The sequence below is a fragment of the Salmo trutta genome, chromosome 12, assembly GCF_901001165.1.
Source record: "Salmo trutta chromosome 12, fSalTru1.1, whole genome shotgun sequence".
Lineage (NCBI taxonomy): Eukaryota > Metazoa > Chordata > Actinopteri > Salmoniformes > Salmonidae > Salmo > Salmo trutta.
The window spans coordinates 95,034,271-95,048,164 of record NC_042968.1 but is presented as its reverse complement, the minus strand read 5'-3'; the positions used below and the strand labels follow the sequence as shown (position 1 = coordinate 95,048,164).

The following is a 13,894-nucleotide window of genomic DNA, read 5'->3' as shown; positions in this document are numbered from 1 at the left end:
TTGCTACTAGATGTTGCCACTTCACAATAACAGCACTTACAGTTGACCAGGGGCAGCTCTAGCAGGGCAGAAATTTGACAAACTGACTTGTTGGAAAGGTGGCATCCTATGATGGTGCCACATTGAAAGTCACTGAGCTCTTCAGTAAGGCATTCTACTGCCAATGTTGGTCTATGGAGATTGCATGGAGGTGTGCTCGATTTTATACACCTGTCAGCAATGGGTGTGGCTGAAATAGCCGAATCCACTCATTTGAAGGGCTGTTCACATACAGTACCAGTCAGAAGTTTGGACATCATTCAAGGGTTTTTCTTTATTTTGACGATTTTCTACATATGATTTCCCACATATGCTGAGCACTTGTTAGCTACTTTTCCTTCACTCTGCGGTCCAACTCAAACCCAAACCATTTCAATTGGGTTCAGGTCAGGTGATTGTAGAGACCAGGTCATCTGATGCAGCACTGAATGCATTCAACTGAAATGTGTCTTCCGCATTTAACCCAACCCCTCTAAATCAGAGAGGTGTGGGGGGGCTGCCTTAATGGACATCTACATCATCGACGCCCAGGGATCAGTGGGTTTACTGCCTTGCTCAGGGGCAGTACGACACATTTTTACCTTGTCAACTTGGTGATTCAATCCAATCCATTCAATCCAACTCGGGGATTCAATCAACCTTTCAGTTGCTGGCCCAACGCTTCTACCAGGCTATGGATTTGGTATTTTACCATATAGGGCTATCTTCTGTATACCACCCCTACCTTGTTACAACACAACTGATTGGCTCAATTGCATTAAGAAGGAAATAAATTCCACAAATTAACTTTTAACCTGTTAATTGAAATGCATTCCAGGTGACTATCTCATGAAGCTGGTTGAGAGAATGCCAAGAGCGTGCAAAGCTGTCATCAAGGCAAAGTGTGGTGCTACTTTGAAGAATCTCAAATATAAAATATATTTTGATTTGTTTTAACACTTTTTTGTTTACTACATAATTCCATATGTGTTATTTCATAGTTTTGATGTCTTCACTATTATTCTACAATGTAGAAAATATATATTTTTTAAACTTAGTAGGTGTGTCCAAAGTTTTGACTGATGCTGTATGTCGTGTACCTTCCCCTGCTATTCATTCTATCACTTTACACGTTGCTTAAACTCTGTACATAGCTGATAATATAACACTGGAAATGTCTTTATCTTTCTGAAACCTTTCTGAAGTTTGTTTACTGTTCATTTGTAATTGTTTGTTGTTGAGGTTGTTCTTGTTACTTCTTACTTCTGTTTATTGTTGATTTCATTTGGCAAAATAAACATGTTTTACCATTAAAATAAAGCCCCATTGAATTGAATTGAGAGAGAGAGAGTGTGCGAGAGAGAGAGAGAGAGAGAGAGAGAGAGTGCGAGTGTCTCTCTCTCTTCCTTCCTCTCATCCTTCCTCTCGCTCTCGTTCTCTAACCCCAGTGTGAAGAGACCAGACAGACATGGCTGCCACTCTGAAGGGAACTGTCGTCTCTCTTCTTCTTCTTCTTCTCTCCTCATTTTCTCAAGGTAAGGTTGGATTCAGAACTCTTCGTCTGATTGTGAGTAGACAGAGTAAAGAGACTGTTCTCAGGTTTTCAACTGTTGTGTGATTTGATTGACAGGTGTCCATGGCGTTGAAGTGTTACACCTTGAATCAGTGAGAGCTGTAGAGGGTCAGAACATCACTCTACCCTGTCTACTAGGAGAGAAGGAGGGACGTAAACCCGTCATCTCTCAGGTAGCTGTGTTTTCTCTCTTTTTTTTAAACTGTTTTAATTGCACTAGGATTCCATGAGTGTCCTGAAAGATATCTATCTAATAAAATGTATTTTTTTAAATGTATTATAGCTAACTACCTTTAGATGAATGAACTAACTGTAAGTTGCTCTAGATAAGAGTCTCTGCTATATATGACTAAAATGTACATGTCAATATTCTAGGTAGAATGGAGGAAGAAAGGAGAGCTAGAGGACCACAAGCTGGTAGTGTATAACCCTAGTTTTGGTGAAACCCTCATCTGGCCTAACGTCGCCCTGGACGTGGTGTGGTACAAGGACAAGGACAAGCTAATGGGCACATCTCTGGTTCTGAAGGGCGTGGAGGCTAGGGACAGCGGGCGCTACATCTGTGACATCACCACCTACCCCAACGGTTCCATCAGGAAAGTCACCAGACTGAGGGTTGAAGGTATGAGATGAAGGTTGAAGGTATGAGATGAAGGTTGAAGGTATGGGCTGAGGGTTGAAGGTATGGGCTGAGGGTTGACGGTATGGGCTGAGGGTTGAAGGTATGGGCTGAGGGTTGACGGTATGAGCTGAGGGTTGAAGGTATGGGCTGAGGGTTGAAGGTATGAGCTGAGGGTTGACGATATGAGCTGAGGGTTGAAGGTATGGGCTGAGGGTTGAAGGTATGGGCTGAGGGTTGACAGTATGGGCTGAGGGTTGAAGGTATGGGCTGAGGGTTGACAGTATGGGCTGAGGGTTGAAGGTATGGGCTGAGGGTTGAAGGTATGAGCTGAGGGTTGACGATATGAGCTGAGGGTTGAAGGTATGGGCTGAGGGTTGAAGGTATGGGCTGAGGGTTGAAGGTATGAGCTGAGGGTTGACAGTATGGGCTGAGGGTTGACAGTATGGACTGAGGGTTGACAGTATGAGCTGAGGGTTGAAGGTATGGGCTGAGGGTTGAAGGTATGGGCTGAGGGTTGACAGTATGGGCTGAGGGTTGACAGTATGGGCTGAGGGTTGACGGTATGGGCTGAGGGTTGAGGGTATGGGCTGAGGGTTGAAGGTATGGGCTGAGGGTTGGAGGTATGGGCTGAGGGTTGAAGGTATGAGCTGAGGGTTGAAGGTATGGGCTGAGGGTTGAAGGTATGGGCTGAGGATTGACGGTATGGGCTGAGGGTTGACGGTATGGGCTGAGGGTTGACAGTATGAGCTGAGGGTTGAAGGTATGGGCTGAGGGTTGAAGGTATGAGCTGAGGGTTGACGGTATGAGCTGAGGGTTGAAGGTATGAGCTGAGTGTTGAAGGTATGAGCTGAGGTTTGACAGTATGGGCTGAGGGTTGACAGTATGGGCTGAGGGTTGAAGGCATGGGCTGAGGGTTGACAGTGTGGGCTGAGGGTTGACAGTATGAGCTGAGGATTGACAGTATGGGCTGAGGGTTGAAGGTATGGGCTGAGGGTTGAAGGTATGAGCTGAGGGTTGAAGGTATGAGCTGAGGGTTGAAGGTATGGGCTGAGGGTTGACGGTATGGGCTGAGGGTTGACAGTATGAGCTGAGGGTTGACAGTATGGGCTGAGGGTTGAAGGTATGGGCTGAGGGTTGACAGTATGGGCTGAGGGTTGAAGGTATGGGCTGAGGGTTGGAGGTATGGGCTGAGGGTTGGAGGTATGGGCTGAGGGTTGACAGTATGGGCTGAGGGTTGGAGGTATGAGCTGAGGGTTGACAGTATGGGCTGAGGGTTGAAGGTATGAGCTGAGGGTTGACGATATGAGCTGAGGGTTGAAGGTATGAGCTGAGGGTTGAAGGTATGAGCTGAGGGTTGACGATATGAGCTGAGGGTTGAAGGTATGGGCTGAGGGTTGGAGGTATGGGCTGAGGGTTGAAGGTATGGGCTGAGGGTTGACGGTATGGGCTGAGGGTTGAAGGTATGGGCTGAGGGTTGGAGGTATGGGCTGAGGGTTGACGCTGTATGGGCTGAGGGTTGAAGGTATGGGCTGAGGGTTGGAGGTATGGGCTGAGGGTTGACAGTATGGGCTGAGGGTTGACGGTATGGGCTGAGGGTTGGAGGTATGAGCTGAGGGTTGACAGTATGGGCTGAGGGTTGAAGGTATGAGCTGAGGGTTGACGATATGAGCTGAGGGTTGAAGGTATGAGCTGAGGGTTGAAGGTATGAGCTGAGGGTTGACGATATGAGCTGAGGGTTGAAGGTATGGGCTGAGGGTTGGAGGTATGGGCTGAGGGTTGAAGGTATGGGCTGAGGGTTGACGGTATGGGCTGAGGGTTGAAGGTATGGGCTGAGGGTTGGAGGTATGGGCTGAGGGTTGACGCTGTATGGGCTGAGGGTTGAAGGTATGGGCTGAGGGTTGGAGGTATGGGCTGAGGGTTGACAGTATGGGCTGAGGGTTGACGGTATGGGCTGAGGGTTGACGGTATGGGCTGAGGGTTGACAGTATGGCCTGAGAGTTGACGGTATGAGCTGAGGGTTGACGGAATGGGCTGAGGGTTGAAGGTATGGGCTGAGGGTTGGAGGTATGGGCTGAGGGTTGACGGTATGGGCTGAGGTTTGAAGGTATGGGCTGAGGGTTGGAGGTATGGGCTGAGGGTTGACGGTATGGGCTGAGGGTTGAAGGTATCGGCTGAGGTTTGACGCTGTATGGGCTGAGGGTTGACGGTATATTATAGTACATCCTCTGTAGTGTATTTCACAGTATCTCTGTACTGTTCTACTCTGTATCTGTATGACATTATAAAAACAATTACATTTACCAGAGGTCAGGGGTCAGGGGCAGCCTGGGATCAGTCAGGGGTCAGGGGCAGCCTGGGACCAGTCAAGGGTCAGGGGCAGCCTGGGACCAGTCAGGGGTCAGGGGCAGCCAGGGACCAGTCAGAGGTCATGGGCAGCCTGGGACCAGTCAGGGGTCAGGGGCAGATTGGGACCAGTCAGGAGTCAGGGGCAGCCTGGGACCAGTCAGAGGTCAGGGGCAGCCTGGGACCAGTCAGAGGTCAGGGGCAGCCTGGGACCAGTCAGTGGTATATGGCTATATGGCTGTCCGCTGAGCTGACCTGGCAGTAAATGTTTCTCTATCTATATTACTGTATGGCTGTCTGCTGAGCTGACCTGGCAGTAAATCGCTGCAGAATGCTGTGGTAGCCGTGCTGGTTAAGTGTGCCTTGAATTCTAAATAAATCACTGACGGTGTCACCAACAAAGCACCCCCAAACCATCACACCTCCTCTTCCATGCTTCACAGTGGGAACCATACATGCAGAGATTATCCGTTCACCTACACTGCGTCTCACATAAAAAACGCCGGTTAGAACCAAAAATCTCACATTTGGACTCGTCAGACCAAGGACAGATTTCCACCGGTCTAATGTCCATTGCTCGTGTTTCTTGGTCCAAGCGAGTCTCTTCTTATTATTGGTTTCTTTGCAGCAATTCGACCATGAAGGCCTGATTCATACAGTCTCCTCTGAACAGTTGATGTTGAGATGTGTCTGTTACTTGAAATCTGTGAAGCTTTTATTTGGGCTACAATTTCTGAGGCGGGTAACTCTAATGAACTTATCCTCTGCAGCAGAGGTAACTCTGGGTCTTTCCTGTGGCGGTCCTCATGAGAGCCAGTTTCATCATAGCGCTTCATGGTTTTTGCGACTGCACTTGAAGAAACTTCAAAGTTCTTGAAATGTTCCGTATTGACTGACCTTCATGTCTTAAAGTAATGATGGACTGTCATTTCTCATGGCTTATTTGAACTGTTCTTGTCAAATATTAAATATATTTCGATTTTGTTTAACACGTTTTTTGTTACTACATTATTTCATATGTGTTATTTCATAGTTTTGATGTCTTCACTATTATTCTACAATGTAGAAAATAGTCAAAATTAAGAAAAACCCTTGAATGAGTAGGTGTGTCCAAACTTTTGACTGGTACTGTAAGTATTCAGACCCTTTGCTATGAGACTCGAAATTGAGCCTTGCAGGTGCATCCTGTTTCCATTGATCATCCTTGAGATGTTTCTACAACTTGATTGGAGTCCACCTGCGGTAAATTCAATTGATTGGACATGATTTGGAAAGACACACACCTGTCTATATAAGGTCCCACAGTTGACAGTGCATGTCAGAGCAAAAACCAAGCCAGACTGGATTGCGTCGAGACATATCATCTGGGGGAGGGTACCAAAAAATGTCTGCAGAATTGAAAGTCCCCAAGAACACAGTGGCCTCCATCATTCTTAAATAGAAGAAGTTTGGAACCACCAAGACTAGAGCTGGCCGCCCGGCCAAACTGAGCAATCAGGGCAGAAGGGCCTTGGTCAGGGAGGTGACCAAGAACCAGATGGTCACTCTGACAGAGCTCTAGAGTTCCTCTGTGGAGATGGGAGAACCTTCCAGAAAGACAACCATCTCTGCAGCACTCCACCAATCAAGCCTTTATGGTAGAATGGCCAGACGGAATTCACTCCTCAGTGGTGACAGCATCATGCTGTGGGGATGTTTTTCAATGGCAGGGACTGGGAGACTAGCCAGGATCGAGAGAAAGATGAATGGAGGAAAGTACAGAGAAATCATTGGTGAAAACCTGCTCCAGAGCGCTCAGGACCTCAGATTGGGGCAAAGTTCACCTTCCAACAGGACATTCACCCTAAGCACACAGCCAAGACAACGCAAGAGTGGTTTCGGGACAAGTCTCTGAATGTCCTTGAGTGGCCCTGCCAGAGCCCAGACTTGAACCCGACTGAACATCTCTTGAGAGATCTGAAAATAGCTGTGCAGCAACACTCCCCATCCAACGTGACAGAGCTTGAGAGGATCTGCAGAGAAGAATGAGAGAAATTCATTCATGAATATCTCTCCCCTTCTCTCGCTCGTTGTCTCTCTTTGTCTGTCTCTCTCTATCTCTATGTCACTCTCTCTTTCTTTATATCTCTCTCTCGAATTAAATTTGCTTCATTGGCATGATGTAACAATGTATATATTGCCAAAGCGTACTTTGGAGATTTACAATATTAACATAAAATAAATTATCATAATCCATATTGTCAATGGAACAACAGTAACAACAATAACCAAGGGTCAAAATAACCATACATTGAACAATAACAATAATCATACAGTAGAGGACATGTGCAGGTTGATTGGTCTGTCAGACACTGTCCCTCATCTTATGGCAGGCAGCAATGTAGTGCGCTGCCAACCCACAGCTCTCTGCGTCCTCCCCCAACAGGACGGGTAGCCTATCCTCATCAGAGAGGTCTTTGAAATCTTGAATAAGGGTTTCAAATTTGGGGAAATGACACTCTCTAATTGTTTTATATTTTTGACATTTTGTCAGGAAATGCAGCTCCGTCTCAGGTTCTGCTGTTGTGCAGTGGTTGCACAGCCTTTCCTCTACAGGGAGCCAGGTTTCCTGTGTCTACCCTTCTTAATGGCAAGGCTGTGCTCACTGAGCCTGTACTTTTTCAAGGTTTTTGTAAGGTTTTGATCAGTAACCATGGTCAAGTAGTTAGCCACACTGTACTGTCGATTTAGGGCCAGGTAGCACTGCATTTTGTGGTTCCTAATAAGTAATGTAGTTTTGTTTTGACTGTGTTGATATTTGGTTTATTCTGATTGATTGGATGTTCTGGTCCTGAGGCTTCAGTGTGTTAGTAGAACAGGTTTGTGAATTCAGCCACAGGACCAGCTGGATGAGGGTCCTGAGGCTTCAGTGTGTTAGTAGAACAGGTTTGTGAACTCAGCCCCAGGACCAGCTGGATGAGGGTCCTGAGGCTTCAGTGTGTTAGTAGAACAGGTTTGTGAACTCAGCCCCAGGACCAGCTGGATGAGGGGACTCTTTTCTTTGCTCAGCTCTTGGCATTGCAGGGCTTGGTAATGATATGAGAGGAGGTCACTGTATTTTAGATGTTTCCAAAACTTAATTGCTCTTTTTTGTTGTTCTTATTAGTGGATATTGGCCTAATTCTGCCCTGCATGCATTGTTGCATTGTTTGTAGTTTTCCTCTGGACATGTAGGAGAATCTTACAGAACTCTGCATGCAGGGTTTCAATGGGGTGTTCGTCCCATTGGGTGAAATCTTGTTTTGCAAGTGGACCCCACACCTCGCTGCCATAAAGTACAATTGGTTCAATGACACATTCAATTACTTTTAGCTAAATTATAAAGGTATTTCAATTTCAATTAGTTTTTTAACGGCGTAGAATTCCCTGCGTGCTTTCTCTCTCAGTTCATTCACTGCCTCATTAAGGTGTCCAGTTGAGCTTATTTTTAAACCTCAGTAATTGTAGTGTGTACAGTACTCTATATATTTTGTACCAATTGAGAACTTTGGTCTAATTCCTGAGATCTGGATCTTCTCTGGAAAATCATTATTTTTTGTATTTGTGGGGTTTACTGCCAGGGCCCAGGTCTGGCAGTACTGCTCTAGCAGGTCCAGGCTCTGCTGTAGGCCATGTGCTGTGGGGGTTTACTGCCAGGGCCCAGGTCTGACAGTACTGCTCTAGCAGGTCCAGGCTCTGCTGTAGGCCATGTGCTGTGGGGGTTTACTGCCAGGGCCCAGGTCTGGCAGTACTGCTCTAGCAGGTCCAGGCTCTGCTGTAGGCCATGTGCTGTGGGGGTTTACTGCCAGGGCCCAGGTCTGACAGTACTGCTCTAGCAGGTCCAGGCTCTGCTGTAGGCCATGTGCTGTGGGGGTTTACTGCCAGGGCCCAGGTCTGACAGTACTGCTCTAGCAGGTCCAGGCTCTGCTGTAGGCCATGTGCTGTGGGTGACAGCAGGCACAGGTCATTTAACCTCTGAGTTGTGGAGGAACAGAGACTCTCAGGAACAGAGACTCTCAGGAACAGAGACTCTCAGGAACAGAGACAAAAGATAGAGGAAACTAGAGTTTAAAGTGTTCTGGCATGTTAAAGCAATGGAAATGAGACAAGGTTAAAATATATATATTTTATCTATAGTTGTTCTGGGTCTGTGCAGATGAAGGAGAGGAGACAGGGAGAGGAGGCAAGGAGAGAAGACAGGGAGAGGAGGCAAGGAGAGGACGCTACTTGCATTATTGAGACGCACCGAAGGGAATTTCTACAACCACCTGTCTGCATCTCACTGTCTGAAAACATGTACATCTGCACGTCACTGTCTCCGTCTCTCGCTCTCTCTGTCTCTCTTTCTCCATCCTGTGTGGAGTGTGTTGATGATTGTGGTTTAGTTGAGTCATCACTGACACACTGAAATCTCTTCACATTCAGACAAACAGACGTCAACATGTGGACCACATGTTCTGTGTCCCAAATGGAACCCTTTCCCTTATAGTGCACTACTTTTGTAGTACCATAGGGCTCTGGTCTAAAGTAGTGCACTACATAGGGAATAGGGTGACATACCTCTGGTCTAAAGTAGTGCACTACATAGGGAATAGGGTGACATACCTCTGGTCTAAAGTAGTGCACTATATAGGGAATAGGGTTCTATAGGGCTCTGGTCTAAAGTAGTGCACTACATAGGGAATAGGGTGCCATAGGGCTCTGGTCTATAGTAGTGCACTACATAGGGAATAGGGTGACATAGGGCTCTGGTCTAAAGTAGTGCACTATATAGGGAATAGGGTGCCATAGGGCTCTGGTCTATAGTAGTGCACTATATAGGGAATAGGGTTCTATTTGGGACACAGTTTCACACTTCCTGCTTCCTGCTCTCCAGCAGCCCACAGCAACAGCAGCTACAACACGGTCGCCTTCAGCAGCCGAAAGTTGCAGATAGAACAGCCATGAATAGAGCTGACTCTTTTTAGTCCGTGATTTTTCGTCTGTTCTATATTATACACGTCTATCTGAATGCCATACACCTTCATCACAGCTACGGTACAGCACGCTCACCTTCTGCAATGTACTACTGAATATTGCAGATAGAAATGTCTTGAATAGAGCTGAAGTGTCAGAGAGTTATGTTCTATATTATAGATTTCTATCTGCATGCCCTGAACCACAGTTACTGCGTTAATGCTATGATAGAGTGGTAAAGGAATCATGTCATCTCTATGTTTCTCAGTTGGTAGAATATTGTCCATTCAACACCAGGATAGTGAGTCTCTACTCGGGCCACCAATTCAACAACAAAAATGTCTACTCTCACTACTGTAAATTGCTTTAGATAAAAGCATTTGCTAAAAGGCATATGTTGTTGTTGTTATTATTATATTATTCCATGTCAGAGAGGAATGTGCGTTCTATGTAACATATTTCTATGTGTTCATAACGTTGAGGCCCAGTGAACATCTCTTCTACGGGTTCCAAAGAGAGAGAGAGAGAACACTGAGATGTTAATCACCATAGCAACAGCCCTAGGAAGGGTATAGACTGCCCTCTGCTGGACCTGTTGGAGTACTGTTCAATTACTGCTTCCTTAAAGAGTCATTCCGGACCCAAATGCACCCTGGGATGTGTAGTTTCTGAAGCGTTAGAGGAACATTATGATATTAGTGATGATTCTCTCCGTCTCTCATTACTTTCATACATAACAGGTCCTGCTGACACTGTGACCCCCAGCACCAACGTAACTGAGTCTACAGGTACCAGCACCAACGTAACTGAGTCTACAGGTACCAGCACCAACGTAACTGAGTCTACAGGTACCGGCACCAACGTAACTGAGTCTACAGGTACCAGCACCAACGTAACTGAGTCTACAGGTACCAGCACCAACGTAACCGAGTCTACAGGTACCAGCACCAACGTAACCGAGTCTACAGGTACCAGCACCAACGTAACTGAGTCTACAGGTACCAGCACCAACGTAACTGAGTCTACAGGTACCAGCACCAACGTAACTGAGTCTACAGGTACCAGCACCAACGTAACAAGCGAACTAACAGAGCCAGGAGAGATGACAACCCCCATAGCTAACCTCAGCGTCACACCAGACACCCTCACTTCCTCTACCGTACAGGAAGTCAACACAGAGGCGAGACCAAAGGGGTCAGAGGTCAACAGCTCCACCGACAGTCCAGTCAGAGTCCCGTCCACGGCCCAATCAGGATCCACCTATCCACCTAAGGTCCAATCAGATCAGCCCACTACGTGGAGCGTCCAATCCGATGGTAGGCAGGGGAACGAGTCTGAATCAGAGACCCCCAGTGGTGGTGGTCAGGGGGGCTCAGTGTCCCCTACGTTAAACCCAGAGAAGAGCACCCTGGCTGGGGAGAAGGAAGACCACACCCTGGGGACCTACTATACCTCCACTGCCTCCCATGGGGATGACGTGGTGATTGAGACAGGTAGGACCACAGCCAGAGATGGTTGGTTTGTTTTGGTTTCTTGTCATTCTATTTGGTATGTACCGTAGACCACTTTTAAACAGAAAACCTTACAATATCATGATTATAGAGGATAACGATATCATGATTACAGAGGATAACGATATCATGATTATAGAGGATAATGATATCATGATTACAGAGGATAATGATATCATGATTATAGAGGATAATGATATCATGATTATAGAGGATAACGATATCATGATTACAGAGGATAACAATATCATGATTACAGAGGATAATGATATCATGATTATAGAGGATAATGATATCATGATTACAGAGGATAATGATATCATGATTATTCCTGTCAGGTCCCAGTAGTGGTCAGAGGTACGTGGTGGTGTGGGTGCTGCTTCCTGTCCTGGTTCTGCTGATCGTGGTCGGGTTCCTCTACAGACGGTACATCATCCAGAAGAAGTGAGCATGTTTCCTGTCCTGCCTCTGCTGTTCCTTTTTGTTTTACATCAATCACATTCAATGAATCTCTCTTTTCTACCTGCCTTTCAATCTGCCTCTTTCTCTCTCCCTCCTCCCCTCTCCCCCTCCTTCTCTGCTCTCTCTCCCTCCTCCCCTCTCCCCCTCCTTCTCTGCTCTCTCTCCCTCCTCCCCTCTCCCCCTCCTCCCTCCCCTCTCCCCCTCCTTCTCTGCTCTCTCTCCCTCCCCTCCCCTTCCCCTCTTTCCCTCCCCTCTCCCCCTCCCTCCCTCTCTCTCCCTCCCCTTCCCCTCTCTCCCTCCCCTCTCCCCCTCCCTCCTTCTCTCCCTCCCCTCCCTCTCTCTCCCTCCCCTTCCCCTCTCTCCCTCCCCTCTCCCCCTCCCTCCCTCTCTCCCTCCCCTCTCCCCCTCCCTCCTTCTCTCCCTCCCCTCCCTCTCTCTCCCTCCCCTTCCCCTCTCTCCCTCCCCTCTCCCCCTCCCTCCCTCTCTCCCTCCCCTCTCCCCCCTCTGCCCTCCCCTCTCCCCCTCCCTCCTTCTCTCCCTCCCCTCCCTCTCTCTCCCTCCCCTTCCCCTCTCTCCCTCCCCTCTCCCCCTCCATCCCCTCCCCCTCCCCTTTCCCACTTCTTCCCCCTCCACACTCGCTCTTCCTTCCTTCTCTCCCTCCCCTCTCTCCCTCCCCTCTCCCCCCTCTGCCCTCCCCTCTCTCCCTCCCTCTCTCCATCCCCTCCCCTCTCTCCCCCCTCCCCTCTTTCCCTTCCCTTCCCCTCCCCTTTACCCCTTCTTTCCCCCTCAACTCTCCCCCCCATCTCTCTCTTCAGGATGGACCTCCCTCCCCCCTTCAAGCCTCCTCCCCCTCCAGTGAAGTATTCCTCTTTGAGAGCTGATGACGTCCCCATGACCGACATCCTCACCTGAAGGGGGAGCTGTTGTATTTGTTTTAATGGTTAAACGAAACGCTCCATTGCTCCCCATTCATACTTTAATGTGCGCCCTCTGCCGTCAGAAATATAAATGAGCCTTTTACTGTAATACCTTTTCTGTACCCATGCTGTGTGATTTAATGGTATCTCTTTACAAAGCTGGACTTTGAAGCCTTTTTCTTCTGTTATGTTGCTATGCATTTTTTGGTTTTCAAATCAATGAGCTTTCACCAAAGAGTATGATATTCATTGCTACAGAAATGTCTTTATTGTTAAACTTTGGTGAAATATTCTTTATTACATTTGTAAATATTAAACTTTTTTTTATACCAGATATATTTTATGAAATTATTAACATCGCAATTGAATGTATCCAATCTGTTTAAATAAAGATCTTGAACATATTCGTAAAGTTTTGAGTCAATGTTATTCACTCCATGACTGTTAATAGGTCATGTGCTATACCAGCTCACAAACATTCTGGAAAACAGAGAGAGAGAAAGAGAGTTCCCATCCCCTCCCGGAACAGAACCATGACATTCTCTCCTCTGAACTAGAGAGAGTTCCCATCCCACTCCAGAACAGAACCGTGACATTCTCTCCTCTGAACTAGAGAGAGTTCCCATCCCATCCCACTCCAGAACAGAACCGTGACATTCTCTCCTCTGAACTAGAGAGAGTTCCCATCCCACTCCAGAACAGAACCGTGACATTCTCTCCTCTGAACTAGAGAGAGTTCCCATCCCATCCCACTCCAGAACAGAACCGTGACATTCTCTCCTCTGAACTAGAGAGAGTTCCCATCCCACTCCAGAACAGAACCGTGACATTCTCTCCTCTGAACTAGAGAGAGTTCCCATTCCATCCCACTCCAGAACAGAACCGTGAAATTATCTCCTCTGAACTACAGAGAGTTCCCATCCCATCCCACTCCAGAACAGAACCGTGACATTCTCTCTGAACTAGAGAGAGTTCCCATCCCACTCCAGAACAGAACCGTGACATTCTCTTCTCTGAACTAGAGAGAGTTCCCATCCCACTCCAGAACAGAACCGTGACATTCTCTCCTCTGAACTAGAGAGAGTTCCCATCCCACTCCAGAACAGAACCGTGACATTCTCTCCTCTGAACTAGAGAGAGTTCCCACTCCAGAACAGAACCGTGACATTCTCTCCTCTGAACTAGAGAGAGTTCCCATCCCATCCCATCCCACTCCAGAACAGAACTGTGACATTCTCTCCTCTGAACTAGAGAGAGTTCCCATCCCACTCCAGAACAGAACCGTGACATTCTCTCCTCTGAACTAGAGAGAGTTCCCATCCCATCCCACTCCAGAACAGAACCGTGACATTCTCTCCTCTGAACTAGAGAGAGTTCCCATCCCACTCCAGAACAGAACCGTGACATTCTCTCCTCTGAACTAGAGAGAGTTCCCATCTCACTCCAGAACAGAACCATGACATTCTCTCCTCTG

At 47.4% G+C, this 13,894-nt stretch overlaps 1 protein-coding gene across 1 annotated transcript; it reads left to right on the top strand.

Annotated features, from left to right (window-relative positions):
- Positions 1 to 1,454: 1,454 nt before the first annotated feature.
- si:ch1073-15f19.2 (serine-rich adhesin for platelets) lies at positions 1,455 to 12,824 on the top strand. The gene is made up of 6 exons (XM_029770403.1): positions 1,455 to 1,553; positions 1,649 to 1,764; positions 1,967 to 2,213; positions 10,271 to 11,023; positions 11,380 to 11,485; positions 12,319 to 12,824. Exons 1-6 carry the CDS (start codon positions 1,487 to 1,489, stop codon positions 12,413 to 12,415), a joined length of 1,386 nt encoding a protein of 461 aa, XP_029626263.1. The 5' UTR covers positions 1,455 to 1,486; the 3' UTR covers positions 12,416 to 12,824.
- The last annotated feature ends 1,070 nt before the right edge of the window (positions 12,825 to 13,894 follow it).